Source organism: Nannobrachium achirus (genome assembly GCF_963921795.1).
Source record: "Nannobrachium achirus genome assembly, chromosome: 6".
NCBI lineage: Eukaryota > Metazoa > Chordata > Actinopteri > Myctophiformes > Myctophidae > Nannobrachium > Nannobrachium achirus.
This window is the reverse complement of record NC_137815.1, coordinates 63,976,528-63,992,897: the sequence shown is the minus strand read 5'-3', so window position 1 is coordinate 63,992,897 and position 16,370 is coordinate 63,976,528. Positions and strand designations below refer to the sequence as shown.

The following is a 16,370-nucleotide window of genomic DNA, read 5'->3' as shown; positions in this document are numbered from 1 at the left end:
GCTTTTCATAGTAACTTGCGACCTGACGGTCGCAATAAAATGTTATTACTGTGACATTAGTTATGCACAATGTTTGTAAAAGACAGCACTAAAGACTGACCAAGACACAAACTAACAAAATCAGGAGCAGAAGATGGATCACATTGACTTTTCCCTCACGTCAGTAACTATTCCACAGCACCAACCTGCAGTGTAGATGTCAAAGTACGTGGGTCTGTTGGCGATGTTGCCCGTGGGCTCAATTCCAGGGCCCTTGGCGGTGACCTTGGACGGGTCGCCCAGGGCTTTGTCCACGGACACCTCGAACGGGCTCTTTGGAATCTGCTGTCCCGCGAACAACACTGTCACCTACAGCAGGAAACCACAAAACAAACAACAGAGAGACAATTCAATTTGATTTTAGGGGGATTCTAGGGGGTCCTCAGAGTTACTACAGGGGGTCCTCCAAATCTTTGAGTGATAGAAAGTTTTTTTTCTCCTTTTTTATATTAACCACTTGAACCCTAGTGTCCATATTCTGAGAACTTTAGCCAAAAATAGCAGATCTACAAGCTCACAACGCCTCGCGCTGCGAGGCTTGTGAGCTTGTAGATCGGCTATTTTCGGCAAAGAGGTTTGGTGAAGAGGGGAAAAATAGTGCTTTACCACGAGTTAGTTTCCCGAGTTTTGGGCCGTTTTTTGAAGAAAAAAAAAGAAAAAAAGAAAAGAAAAAAGAAAATTTCAAAAATATTTTTTGGACCTCCTCATAACCTCCAGGCACAATCCCGATCGCAGAATTGCATGTTTAACCCCCATACCAACCCCATCTTTCAAACATGGCAGCCATATTTGTTTACATATGAAGAAAACATAATGGCTGCTATCTCATGAATGCCTGAACGGATTTCCAAGCAGATTTTTTTGTTTGAAAGCTGTGAACAGCGTGCACACACATGGTGCATGATCTAGGCATGGGCGTGCATGATCCGTGCACTATGAATTACATGGAAGTCTATGGAGACTGGGGGCATCCTGGCACTTGGCAGCCATTTTTTTAAAAGCAGCGAATGAGTTAAGTATTGACGGTCCAAGTGGTTGAATATCTGAAAACACAAATTGACATGAATCCAAAATACACTGATGATTGTGCTGTCAAACAATGAAACTATATGGAATCTATGATAAGGTTGTGGGGGGTCTCTGCTTCACCTCTCTCTCAACTAAGGGGTCCTTGGCCTGGAAACATTGAAGACCCCTATATTAAAGTGTCAAATCACAACAAGTTTTCCCAGACACTTTACACGTAGAGCAGAGAGCCGACATTGTGCCACCCTCACAGACAGACAGGTAGAACGGTGAAAATGTTTTGGTCCTCTGGATACAGTTGGGTGGCCAATAACAATAAACAACAGCATATTTTCTCATTATGTGTGCTTTACAAATACAATGTGAAGGTAACCTGACTGCGCCAGATGGTGGCAGCAGTGCGTGTGCCTGCATAACGCTCTGCCTTTACCATCTGAGATCTCTCGGGGAGAGTTGATAACACCCGTAAAGTCCCGGACCAATCAGCGGCAGCTACGGGCGGGCTCTGAACGGCTCTGAGCCAATAGAGTCTGATTGTAGACCACAAGGAAACCCAGGAGGCGGATTCGGGGTGTAACGTCATGCAGACAGGCCAATATGAGTGGTTGGAGTTGGCACTCCCAGACTGTGATAGACAGACGGCCCCATCCAATCACCTGCTAAAGAATTTGAAAAAATGGCCCGCCCCTTACATCGGGTCTGCCCGAGCAATCCCAGATTGTAAGGCAGAGCGTTATGCAGGCATACGCATTACACACTGCTGCAACCATCTGGCGGAGTCAGGTTAAACTTCAGGCCTTTTCCAATGTTATTTGGCTGCTCTTTGTAAATTGTGTGTCACTGATCCTTGCACTTGATCGTAATATTGCAGATATAGAGCTCTGATCCTGCTCACTATAGGTGGATGTTACTGATCTAGGAACCGTTCACTACCACTGTCTCACCTTATGATTTCCCATCACCTGGGGGACGTACGTCACACAGTATGTCTTCTTACCCTCATTGGGCTCTGCTTTCAGCTGAACACACACACACACGCACACACACACACGCACACGCACGCACACGCACGCACACACACACACACACACACACACACACACACACACGCACACACACACAGTTAAAGGTACATGTATACTCCTCGTCTCTCTCAGTCTCTCCTGTCAAATCAGAGAATAAATCTGCTGTCGGGCCAAAACCTCCTAACTCCAAAATGTTCATTTTCAGGAAAATGAGCTCAAGTGGAGTTAGGAGGTTTTGACCGAAGGGCTTTTTACTACTTTTCATTGGTTCAATATTATTTTAACCAACACACAGATGTAAAGGGTGTTCAATAGCACATATTTATGAAAAAAAGAGAGGGCCAATCGGCTGGAGTTAGCTGGTTTGGCATAAAGTGTGGAGTTGGAGGTTTTGTCCCAAGCACTTTTTACTACTTTCCAATGGTTCAATATTATTTTAACCAGCTGTAAAGGGTGTTCAATAGCCCTGATTTATGCCAAAAAAAAATCAAAAACCTCAAAATGGAGTTAAGAGGTTTTGGCCAGACAGTGAGGAATATAAAGCGTACCTCCTCCCTCCTGCCTTCGGGGTCCTCCAGGTACACGGTCACATGGCCCTGTCCTGCACTGAAGGTGTCCACCGTGAACACAGCAGGACGCATGACACGGTTCCCTACTGGCTCGATACCTGGAAGGACAGACAAGTGAAAAGTAAGCCATTTACCATGAGAGGGAGTGGGTTGTTGGCTGATTTACCACTGTTTCAGGGTTGTGGCACGAGGCGAAGCCGAGTGTCAAACGACCCTCGAACGACCCTCGAATGGTAAATTGCTTTTCTACCACTTCTACCATATAAATGAAAGAAAACACAGTTGTAACTTGCAAGGTTATTTAGTTACAATCATTAATTGTTTCAGTGGGCGGGGTCCATGAGCCAACTCAAGGTTGTTGACTGATTTACCACTGTTTTAAGCCAATCAGAATCCAGTATCTGAACATGTGACCACAAAAAGTGGTAGAAAAACAAAGATAGAAGGGAGAAAGGGAGAAGATTCGGGTCTGGTGAATGATTTTCTTTGGATTGTTTGAAACAGACAATAAAGATAAGGATATTTATCACACCACTGCCATTTATCTGCCCTGGATTGATGGGGTGATGATAGGGGTCGGACAGAGAGGGTGATAAGCGTGTGCTGATTGTTGGGCTGCTGTATCTTCTTATGGGGTTGCACTGGGGTAAAGCTGTACCTCTAGCCTGGCACGGCCATCCCAAGATACGTCATCACAAATGTGCTTCCTTTCTCGTTCTGGGGTCCCTCCCATAGTCTCATTATGAGAAATGATTTCCTAATTTCCAATCAAATGGCGGCATTTGGAGCTACCCACCTCACACCGCTCCTGATTGGTCGAGCTGCTGCTGCACCTCTCACATTTTGAAAACAAACATGGCGGTCCCCATACCCGAAGCGAGTTCACAAATCGCAAATAAAAGCTACATTAAGCAAAGTTTTATCTGAAATCAACGCCATCTCAGAACTTAAAGAAGAACAACAGTTTGCACTTTTGGAATTTCTGTCTGGAAAAGATGTATTTGCTGTTCTGCCGACGATGTTTTGATGCGCTGGTGGCTACTGACTGGACCTGTCACTGGGAGAGTCTGGCTGTTGGGGGGCTACTGTACCTCCACCATGGAAAAACTATCAATGTGTTTCTTGTGTGTGTGTGTGTGTGTGCGTGCGTGCGTGCGTGCGTGCGTGCATGTGTGTGTGTGTGTGTGCCTGTGTGACTCTTATGTTTGTGTGTCTGTTATGACTCTGCATGTGTGTGCCCGTGCGGGCGTGCGCTGGATGCATCCTGTGGTGCGTGTGTCAGGTCCTGTACTAAGGTCCTGTAGTTAGCTCAGTCTATTGTTAAGATTCCAGCAACTCATTTCCTCACATTGTTTTTCCGTTAGACCGTTTTCCATTGACCAACATCATTTCACACATATTCACGTTGTAAACCTGTCCATTATCACCAATGGAAAACCTGTCCATGAACATAAATAGAAAACCTGCCCATTAAACGTTGATAGAAAACATGTCAATTAAGAGATAAGGGTCATTGTGGTCTTCAGTGATTTGGAAGAAGCTGTGGTTTGTAATAATTATATAGGCTGTATAATATGGAGAAAGTTTGCAATGTTTCATAAACTTGTTGAATACTGCGATAGCAATGTGAGATTAAATAAAACCAAGCATATAGGCGTTTTACGTGCCGATAGATCTTCCACCCCTTTAAGTCAAATGACGCCATGATGACGTTATGATAACGTCTGCCGGTGACTCCGGTGACGTTCAGAACTAGGCCAGATCACAGCCCATATGGGGATGATCTTGACGTCATTACCAGGACATCATATGGACATATTATGGATTATTGTTATTGTTTGTAATGTTAGTTGAAATATGAGCATGTAAGGTTGGGATATATCTGACTAGATCGGACCCTCTCTGATTAATTCAGGATGTCCGTTTTCGTGGGCAGGATTTATGTTGGTTGATATCAGGTGATATTTTAGGCCAGATATGACTAGTCATGGTTTGACTTGATCTGGCCCCAATCGTGACATCACTGATTGGTCCAGGTCCTGACCGTGCTTGCTGGGACACCGGTACAACTTTGACATCAGTAACATTATGTCCATTCACGCAGAGCTGTCGCAGAGCATATGCGCTCAATATCAATATGCTCCCATATTAATTAAGAAATTACAATACTCTTAAGAAGTAGTTTGGGTCTCGGGGGAGACTCCAAATTTCTCTTTTGGGTCTCCAGCTGAAAAGTTTGGGAACCATCGACACTTAGAAAACGTACCTTCCCCTACAAAAACAGAAACTGGGTTATGGGTCTGAATGTTAACCCTTCACTGGAGCACACTTCAATAACGTTAACCATATCTTTTGCTTGGGCTCAGTGAAAGAGAGCTGAATTTGCAATAAAAGGAACATGATTGCACGTGTCATTTTAGTTCATTGTGTGTGTGTGTGTGTGTGTGTGTGTGTGTGTGTGTGTGTGTGTGTGTGTGTGTGTGTGTGTGTGTGTGTGTGTGTGTGTGTTACCTGGTCCGTATGCACGGGCTTTCTTGGGGTTGAGTTTGGGTTTGAGAGGAGCTCCAGGTTTCAGTTTGGCTTTAGGGAACTGTGACAGGTAGGTCATCACAGACTGTTCATCTACACTGGGGTCTATTATCTCCTCTGGAGCGATCACCTACACACGCACAGACACAGACACAGACACAGACACACACACACACACACACACACACACACACACACACACACACACACACACACACACACACACACACACACACACACACACACACACACACACACACACACACACAGATGGAGGGATAAATATTAATATAGGCAGACAGCAAGAAAAAAGAACAAGAGAAGCACATATTGGTTTGATCACAGAATAGCCGGACACTGGCGGACAGATAGAATGGTACATTTTCGGCTGATCCAATGAGTGCGGGGGGTGGGGGTGGGTCTAACGAATATCCAATCCACGCTGCAGCCCGTTTTTTCAAGCGACGTCATCATCAGAGCGTCATCATTAGAAGACGAGGTGCTCACGTGGGTGATCACGAGGAGACCTGTAGTGATTTTTTTTTTCTTTTTTAAATCAAAGCACCTCCCACCCCCCTCCCTTCCAGAAATCGCCCACAATAGGGCACAGTTTCAGACTACTGCGTGAGCTGAGTCTGAGATCAGGCTATGATAGGTGTGTACCTGATAGTATAGTATAGACAGACAAACATTCCATTCAAACCTGTTAGACTATTTGTCCTCATTCAGCTACTGTAAATGGCTTGCTAAATGTTAAAGTATTTTTTCTTTTAATCCTATGTTTGTACAGGTGTGATTCAGGTGTATTATTGTGTAGGTGTGTGTGTGTGTGTGTGTGTGTGTGTGTGTGTGTGTGTGTGTGTGTGTGTGTGTGTGTGTGTGTGTGTGTAGCAAACACCTCTTAGACAAACAAATGGTTGAGCTGAGGACACACAGAACATATGGAAATTGCCATCTAGACCAGTGGTTCTCAACCTGTGGGTCAGGACCTCCAGGGAGGTCCCCAGATTATTTTGGGGGGGTCCCCAGATGATTAGCTTAATGTGAAACATTGTTTTCTCACTCAACAGTAAACAAACAAACATAACTTTTAAGTGTATAGAGGGCATCTGCACATTTCTAAAGTGACTTAAGGACTTTTTAATACCTCTAAAATGACAAATGAAACACTGGCCAAAATGTCAAATATTAGAGGCAGAAATTGTGAAAATAGTATTTTCACAGCCGTGTTATACAAAATGCAAAGGCTCAACTCTTAGTGTTGGTTAGGGTGGGGGGTCCCCAGTTAAAATATGATTATTTTGGGGGTCGCGGCCTGAAAAGGTTGAGAACCACTGATCTAAACTGTGATAAAGGAAGAGAAGAGGAGAACATGCTAACCTGTGGTATTCCTAGCCAGTCGTCTGCCAACTGCATGGCTTCACTGGCGTTGTCTGCTGGTTTCACATTGTCCCACGTCTCCCAGTCTGGACAGAGACCTGCACACACACACACACACACACACACACACACACACACACACACATAGGGATGTCACGATCATGACATTTTAAATGACGATTAATTGTCACTCAAATTATTGCGATTAACGACTTAATTGTGTTTTTGTCGTTGACAATTACATTTCTGTTTGGCTTTTAGGCTTTGAGGTTGCACATGGCAGATATGACACATAACCTAAATATACAAAGAAATGACTGACATATTTTAGAACTTTATACTGTACTTAAAAAATCAAACCCAAGTTTGAAGTGAGCGGTGGTGCCTGCACGTGTGTGGGGGTGGGGGTGTGTGTGCGTGCGTGCGTGCGTGCGTGCATGTGTGTGTGTGTGTGTGTTGCTCACAGAGGTGTGTGTGTGTGCGTGCGTGTGTGCGTTGCTCACCCAGCTGGAGTGTGTGTGTGTGTGTGTGGGGGGGGGGGGGGGGGGGTGTGCGCGTGTGCGTGAGAGAGAGAGAGAGTGTGAGCCATACTTGCTCACTCAGGCCCCAACTGGTTGCAGTTGATGCTCAGGGTAAGCTAGACTCAACAGCACCTCTCTGGTCACCAGAGGTACTGAGGCTACATACACCTCAGGCTACAGACAGACAGACAGACAGACACACACGGATACACACACGGCCACGCTATGGAGACGGTGTGACCACCGCTCAAAAAGAACATCGATAGTGGAAATAGCTGATCTACAAGCTCGAGCTTGTAGATTTGCTATGCAAATCAGAACATAAACCAACATGGTTTATACACACAAATTGCACTAGAAAAGTCTAAGCTTAACACCAGAAATGACCCCACCTAGGGCTGTCACAATTATTACATAATCGTCTAATCGCAATTATTTGAAATAATGGCAATTATTTGAAATAATGGCAATTATTTTGTGATACTACTTAGCTATTGAAATATAGCAGATCTACAAGCTCACAGCACGGCACCGAGTGCCATGCTGCGAGTTTGTAGATCTGCTATTTTTGAAAAGTCATGAAAATGTGTGCAAATCTTTGAATACATGTATTTTTTAAGTGAACATTTGTAACAAAAACTTTGCTTCTGGGGGGTCCCTGGAACTAAATATTTTGAGATGGGTGTCCGTGGCCAAATACATATCATTCTGGGGGTCCTTCACATGAATATATTTGAGCAACACTGACCGAAACTTAGGTTTTTCGAAAAAAAAAAAAGAAAAAAAAAAAAGGAAAATTTGAAGACATTTATAGAATTGTGTCAAAAATATTCAAAGACCTGCACAAATGTTCACGATTTTCAAAAGTAGCAGATCTACAAGCGCACACGCACACTCACACACTTACCAGGTGCACAGCTGTCCACCAGGGCCCCCAGTGCCTTGCCATCTTGCCAGTCCCTGCTGAAGTTGGTGATTGGAAGGTCTGGGACTTTGTTTTGGATCCAGCCCAGAAGACGCTGCTTGGGTGTCTTATTCTCTGCCTGAACAAAACATTAACATCTTCATTAACATCTTAACATGAAGTCAACGCCTTAATATTAATAACACAAACCTCACGTCAACATTAATCTATGTGTACACTCAAATATTGTTACTCAAACCAACTCTACGTCACTGGCTCCCAAACACTGGGTCGGGACCCCTTTGTGGGTCGCGGAACACATTTTTATGGGTCCCTTAATTCTTGGTTTCCTAAATATTGTTTTATTTTATTATCGTTATTTCAAAACATATTCAAAAACATTCCCCAAGATTTTCATGAAAAACGAAATGCAATGATCAAGTCATTTTATTCACAAGTAAAAGAAAAAGCTAAGAAATTCCATAAATTAGAAAACAAATGTTTAAGAAGTAGAGAAAATAGCCGATCTACAAGCTCACAACGCAGCGCGAACTCAGTGACGTGCTGTGAGCTTGCAGATCGGCTATCGGCTAGATCACTAATTTGGGTCCAGGCAAACATCTATTTTTTTCTTTTGGGTCACGGGATAAAAAGTTTGGGAACCACTGCTCTACGTACTGTATGTGTGTGCACTACTCGCACATGTGGTTGTGTGTGCACGTGTGTGTGTGTGTGTGTGTGTGTGTGTGTGTGTGTGTGTGTGTGCGCGCACGTGTGTGTGCACGTGTGTGTGTGTGTGTACCTCATCCCCCTCGTCTTCCCAGACTGGCATGGAAATAGAGTAGTGTAGAATCAGGGTCCATATCACACCTAGGATCAGCTTCAGGTTACCGTCCACTATTGCCTTGGAGTCTACAGAGAGTAAGACAGACAGAGAGGTCGGTCGGTCAGACAGACAGACATTATGTACAGTAGGCTATCGTGTGTAGCAATAAACAAACACCCAGCAGTCTGGCTACCAGCCACCAGCAGCCAAGGCCCTTTGTGTCCAAGCGTGGACGGTGAGTACACTGTTGCGTCGGATAGCAACAGGCTTGTTATCAGGGGTGTCGCACCAAATTCTGGGCCCTGGGTACAAAGATTCACTGCGTTATCTTGTGCTTTAACTATTGAAAAATAGCAGATATACAAGCTCACGGTGCCGCGCTGCGAGCTTGTAGATCTGCTATTTTTGAAAAATCGTGAAAATCTTTGAAGGTTTTTTCAAAAACCTATGTTTCTATGTCAGACAGTGGTGCTCAAACTTTTTCATGAGAAGGACCCCCAAAATTATATGTATTTGACCACGGACGCCCATCTCAAAATATTTTGTTCCAGGGACCCCCCAGAAGCAAAATTTGAAATGTTCGCTTAAAAAATACATATATTCAAAGATTTACACACATTTTCACGACTTTTCAAAAATAGCAGATCTACAAGCTCGCAGCGCAGCAGTCGGTGCCGCGCTGTGAGCTTGTATATCTACTATTTTTCAATAGCTAAAAAATAAAATAATGAAGGCCTGACCTTTCTTTCATTATTGGAACATGTATTTTTAGACGTATTGTTAATGTTTTGCAGGGTACTTTTGCAGGGTGTTTTCAGCAGAGTAGAATACAATGCTGTGAGGTAACGTACCCTGTCTGTCAACTCACTGTACCAGCTGGTACCTAACACAGTACAGTACACACAGATTACATGCACACACACACACACACACACACACACACACACACACACACACACACACACACACACACACACACACACACACACACACACACACACACACACACACACACACACACACACACACACAGTAACCTTGACTAATCTTTTACTGTAGTTCACTGAGTGCAGAAGACTGAAGCAGACAAAACATTCCACACATTCTTAATTTCTCTCTCCTTCTTTCATCTCTCGTCCTCCATACATACAATAGAAAAAAACACCTCCACTTTGTCCTGCTACGTGCACGCATGCCTGTATGTGTCTTATGTTTTTGCCTCGCGTTGAGTGCTGTCCATGCCAGCAAGGCATTGTGGGACATGTAGTCCTCAATGTAGGTCTCAGGGGTTAAAGCCAAAAGAAATCACAAGACTGAAATTTATTTTCAGACCATGTCCCAATATGTGCTTTTTGAAACAAGGCACGCACAGCGCACACCAATTAATACTTGGGGTGTTTCCCTGAAGTTTTGAACTGCCTTCACTGAATGTGTGTGTGCCAAACCATGCTTCATTTTACAGAAGTATCTTCTGAAGTTCTGTTGTATTCTATGTTAGTCTGGCCAATTCAAATACTCATATCTTGAAATTATAACTGCTTTTTAGTTTGAAGATAACTTGACTAATGTTTTGACGACTTTGTCATTCACGCCGCGGCCATCGTTACACCTCCCCCTTATTTTCTTTATTTACTTTTTTGGCGGATCTGCACTGATCTCACTAATAGCCCCTATGGAATCCTCTAGACTGAAATCAGTCCCAAGGCCTGAGAAATTTAACCCCTGAGGTCTGTTTGTAGAAATGTTATGCGCAGCGTGGTTGCATTTTTGGAGTTTTTCCATTTCATTCTTCCTCATTCTCTTCTCTTTCATTCAATCTCTCGCTCTCTCTCTCTCACAAGCATTGCTGCCACACCTGCACCTTCACCTGAGAAGGTTTGTGTGTAAAATTGTGTGTGTGCCTGTGTGTGTGCGCACGTGCACAGAATGAAGGTCACCGAGTGGATCTATTGTTGCAAGTGGTTCAATGACAGGATGTTTATACAAGTACGTGCACACAATGTATTCATTCAGGTGTAACGGTACATTTCCCTGTGTTCCTGAGCTTATGCTGTGTGTGTGTGTGTGTGTGTGTGTGTGTGTGTGTGTGTGTGTGTGTGTGTGTGTGTGTAAAATGTTATTTAAGGTCAGAGCTAACGTTAGCCAAAACACTGATCCAGGAAGGGGTTTGAACTCATGATGACCTTGGTCTCTGTAGACATACTGCTCTGTTCACACCATCTGTGTGCGACTGTGTGTGCGACTGTGTGTGCGTGCGTGTGTGTGTGCGTGTGTGCGTGCGTGTGTGCGTCCTGATCAGTTAGACTACTGACCTGACACACAGACTACTGACCTGACACACACACACACACACACACACACACACACACACACACACACACACACGCTCAACTCCATTTGTGTGTATCTGTGTGCGTGTGCGTGTGTGTGTGTGTGTGTATGGGGGGCTGGGATAACAAGGCTTGTTATTCACACAGATAAAGAGGTGGTCTACTCAGAGAAGTGCACACTCAGATGATGACAGCATGACGGAGAGAGGAGAAGATAACATGTGGAGAGGAGTGAGAGAAAACAGACTTCAGCTTTTCAATTACAACAGAGAGAGAGAGAGAGAGAGAGAGAGAGAGAGAGAGAGAGAGAGAAACAGAGAGAGAGAGAGAAAGAGAGAAAGATCCCCCTATGTCAGAGGTCTTCAACAGGGGGTCCGGGACCCCTATAGGGGGTCCTCAGAGTTACTACAGGGGGGCCGCCAAATCTTTGTGTGATAGGATCATGTTTTTTACATGAATCACTTGAATAGCGTCCCTATTCTTAGTGGAACATTAGCCAAAAAAATAGCAGATCTACAAGCTCACGCCTTGTGCTGCGAGGCATTGTGAGCTTGTAGATCGGCTACTTTTTGGCACAGAGGATTGGTGTAGAGGGAAAAAAACAGACTAGTAGGTATTGACAGTTCAAGTGGTTAAATGTATGAAAATACATATTAATCCAACCTACACAGATGCTACAGTGCTGTCAAACAAGTCTAAGCTGTACAAGAAATCGATGAACATCTGCAACACACATTTTATACGATATGTAGTGGGGGTCCCTGCTTCAATGTTTTCAGGCCAAGGACCCCTTAGCCGAGAGAGAGATGAAGACCCCTGCCCTTGGTGTGCCCTGTGGTCTCTTTCCAGCTAGAAGTGTGTGGAAAATGTCTCTGTATTGAGGTGCCCAGGAACCATTTGTATTTGATGTGTGAACCACCACAACTCTCTCCTTTATATGTGAAGGAGCAGCGGCTGACAGCCACCCTGCTGAGGAAACTCATTTTGGCCATGTTTATCTGCGATCACGTTCTGTCGGTCATGACCCACATTTTATGACCATACAAGAAAGTAGGGTCGAAGATTGACCGGCAGATCCAGAGCTTTGCCTTCTGGCTCAGCCCTAGTTTTTCATCACACCAGTGGGGGTACAGTGAGCACAGGACTGCTCCTGCTGCTCTGACTCACTGGCTGACCTCCTGCTCCGTCCTCCCCTAACTCATGAACAAGACTCAGAGATACTTGAACTCCTTTACTTGGGGTAAGTATAAGATGCCACTGAAGCTATGAGTCGACATTAATCGTCTAGACTCTAGAACCACCCAGCGTGATTCAAATGTGCGAGGATCTCTTCCTGTGTATTTTCGGTTTCTTTTTATTTATTTCTTTGTATTATATATATATATATATATATATATATATATATACACACACACACACACACACACACACACACACACACACACACACACACACAGTATATATATATATATATATATATATATATATATATATATATATATATATATATATATATATATATATATATATATATATATATTTTTTTTTACATTCAGTGAAGATGGACAGGAAACGGGACTCGAACCCGCAATGAACTGTCAGGATATATTAGAGTCTATAGGTGCCCAGACCGCTAGGCCAGTGGTCCAGGCCTCGTCTCTTATCAGACCTCGTCTGAATCACACACAAAGACCAGGAAATCTGGGAAATCTGTGTAATCTATGGATGAAATATCCTATTCCTTGCAGGCATCAGCTAATGTCGTTAGTTACACCAGCAGTGTTGTTGTTGTACAGCCATCTTTAATGACAGAAGTGTTTTAAAAGATTGCTATTAGGTATTTATATTATAGTGGACGAACATGCATTTGGTCAGCACCACATTCAGAGCGGTGATAGACAGTCAGAACATGTTGTGGTAAGCATAAGCATTAGGACGAGCTGTGACGTTTCTCATAGTAAACTTGCTCCCTACGGTCGCAATAAAATAAAAAGGCAGAGTACCTCAGTCTCTTGTGCTGGTGGTAGCAGCAGATATGAAAGTAGGTATGAATGTGGGTGGTCCAAACTGGCCCAACCTGGTATTCCTAATGAAAGGTTGGGAGAGCGTCCACATAAAAATGCCATTTTAACACTTCACCCCCCGCCCCCTCCCCACACGTGCACACAGCCGCACACACACACACACACGCACACACACACGCACGCACGCACGCACGCACGCACGCACGCACGCACGCATGCACGCACGCACGCACGCACGCACGCAAGCTCTGTACCATATGTGTGTATCTGGCCTCTGAGTTACCAATTATATCCATCTGGTTGATTGATTGCCCTGCCCTGCCATGGGCCCAATAGGAGAGGCCCTAGAGAGATCTGGGCCCCTCTGGGCATGCTTCGACAAAGTCCAAGGAGAAAGGAACAGATTCCCCACCCAAGTGTGTTTAAAAGAAGAAGAAGAAAAAAAAGAAAACTAGTTATGACCCCAAAAGGTGGAACCAGGGAAGATGAAGTTGAGAGATCAGGTCTTTTCTTTCTCTCCCTTTTTTTCTTTGCATTTCTGGCTAACGTCACTGCTGTTAGCCTTCTCTTGTGCCTTCTCAAATGTTATTATTCAAGAATATTCTATCGTACCTGAGTTTGAAGGGTCACAGGTCACGGTTCAGATTTCATATACAATTTACAATTTAGGCATTTAGCAGACGCTCTTAATCCAGAGCAACTTACAATAAGCAGGTAATACATCAATTCAATAGAGGGTATGCGCGTGACATCATCATCATACCTGGAAGTTATGCGGGAAAGCATATTGAGTGGCAAAAAACTACTTCCTGGCCATGACAGCCCATAAATCCATACAGAAACTACCTATCTGATTGCATTAAACAAAGTTAAACAACGTTAAACTTACTTTGCAACTCGATTTGCCATTCACTTTATTCATGTGCATACCCTCTATAAGCAAGGTAATACATCAATACATCAACAACAATACACCAAATGCATAGAAATATCAATCTAGAACAAATAACGTAGGTAGAACATGCACCTAATAATTAAAAAGAAATGCTATCTAGCTTTCATGTATGGGAAAGCTATGCTTTCCCATACATGAAGGGTAGGCGAGTGCTACAGTAAGTGCTATGGGCCTAGGTGGAGTCTGAAGAGGTGAGTCTTTAGTCCACGGTGGAAGCTAGGGAGTGAGTCAGTAGTTCTAATTGCGACAGGGAGTTTATTCCACAGTTGGGGGCCAGGAGGGCTAATTGTCTAGGAGGACGAGTGGATTTTTGACCTGGGGTTTTTAGCGAGGGTTTAAATCGACCTCTGTACAGTCTGTCTGTGTGTGGGTGTGCGCGTGTGTGTGTATTGGATTACGGCAAGTACCTGCTCATTTGTTGACCAGTTACCATGGAGGCGGCAACAATAAAAAGCAAAACATTGATACTTCTGGAGAGGAGGGGTGAGAGAGAGAGAGAAAGTAGACAGAGTTCACACAAAGCACCGATACTACTGAGAAGAGAAACGCGGAGAGAGAGAGAGAGGGAGGGAGGAGATACAAGGAGAGTGTGTGTGTGTGTGTGTGTGTGTGTGTGTGTGTGTCTGTGTGTGTGTGTGTGTGTGTGCGTGTGTGTGTGTGTGTGTGTGTGAGAGAGAGGTGTAAATCAGGTTAGAAGACAATGGTCGTTGTCTTATCAGTGCAACACACCCTGTTCCACCAACACACTACACAACATACCACACAACAGCGGCAGTATAACACACTGCAGCATTACGCCTACAGCACACATACATTACACACACTCAAGCTACACAAAAAAAAAATCCATACAATATTACTACTACCTTGCATATTCAAAACACAAGTATGGGTGTAGGGCTGTCACGATTATGACATTTTACATGGCGATTAATTGTCACTCAAATAATTGCGATTACCGATTTGAGTTTTTGTCGTTGATAATTACATTACATTTCTGTTTGACTTTTAGACTTTGAAGTTGCACATGGTAGATATGACACATAACCTAAATACACAAAGAAAATACTGACATATTTGACATCTTATTACTTAAAAAATAACATTGATAGTGGAAATAGCCGATCTACAAGCTTAGATCTGCTATTTCCACTATTTCTGAAAATGTATGAACATTTTTCAACATTCACGATTACGACGATTATGGATTATTTTAGACATTAAATGAATGATACAAGACAAGTATCAAGTCAAGTCATACAGTAGGTGCACACACACACACACACACGCACGCACACACACGCACGCCTTGCTTGGCCAGACTATATACTAATGCAGCTAACTAACTGCAGTATATATCCCCACCTTGTTTTAACATGGGTGGATTGTTTAGCTGTGCTAGGCCACACACACACACACACACACACACGCACGCACACGCACACGCACACACACACACACACACACACACACACACACACACACACACACACACACACACACACACACACATAAAACCTCAGACTCATCTTGCCATCAGGTGGGTGAGTCAGGTGAACACACACACAAACAGGTTGTTGTTTGTATAAACAGTTGGAGCCAGAGGGCAGAATTGCTGACATACACACTGACTGACACATATTTCTCATTTCACAATTTATCTTTTTCGGAAACACCTTTAAAAACATCCCATAAGGGGTCATCTGGGCGCTGCACTGGTAAAGTTACTGGGCTTGGAATCCTCCACAGTGTATCTGGCCTAGGGCATTCACGAATAGTGATTTTTAGTATTCGAATTATTCGACCTCAAAGTATTCGAATAGTCGAATATTCGACAGGACTAGCCAAACTGTCAAATATTAAGTAAGCAAGAGGCAAACACTGTGAAAATAGCTCACAACGCCTCGCGTTGCGAGGCGTTGTGAGCATGTAGACTGCTATTTTCACAACATTTATCTGCGGAACCGAGTCACATTAAATGTAATACGTACAATTCCAAGTGCTTATCAGGGTGGGGGTCCCCAGTTCAAATATGTTTATTTTGGGGGTCCCGGCCTAAAAAGGTTTGAGAACACCTGGTATAGAGCATTAACAAATTCATCCAGCAGGGGCATTGACAACTCTTTCTTATGACTTCCTATCTAGCCAAGCTTTATAAACTATATCTTTTTTGAAGAGAAAACTATAAAAAAAAAAATACAAAAATGAGCGAATATTCGACTTCAGTGAACAATGTCGAATA

The 16,370-nt window shown here is 43.7% G+C and overlaps 1 protein-coding gene across 3 annotated transcripts in view; it reads right to left on the bottom strand.

Annotated features, from left to right (window-relative positions):
- The window catches only part of flnba (filamin B a), a 101,782-nt gene that overhangs the window by 62,527 nt on the left and 22,885 nt on the right, over positions 1–16,370 (bottom strand). For all 3 annotated transcript variants that reach the window (XM_080727674.1, XM_080727675.1, XM_080727676.1), the window contains exons 2-8: positions 8,796–8,905; positions 7,997–8,132; positions 6,569–6,666; positions 5,171–5,318; positions 2,639–2,757; positions 2,010–2,084; positions 186–348 (exon numbers count right to left, since the gene is read on the bottom strand). In XM_080727674.1, coding sequence (XP_080583800.1) covers positions 186–348; positions 2,010–2,084; positions 2,639–2,757; positions 5,171–5,318; positions 6,569–6,666; positions 7,997–8,132; positions 8,796–8,905 — 849 coding nt within the window. The remainder of the gene's footprint in view (positions 1–185; positions 349–2,009; positions 2,085–2,638; positions 2,758–5,170; positions 5,319–6,568; positions 6,667–7,996; positions 8,133–8,795; positions 8,906–16,370) is intronic.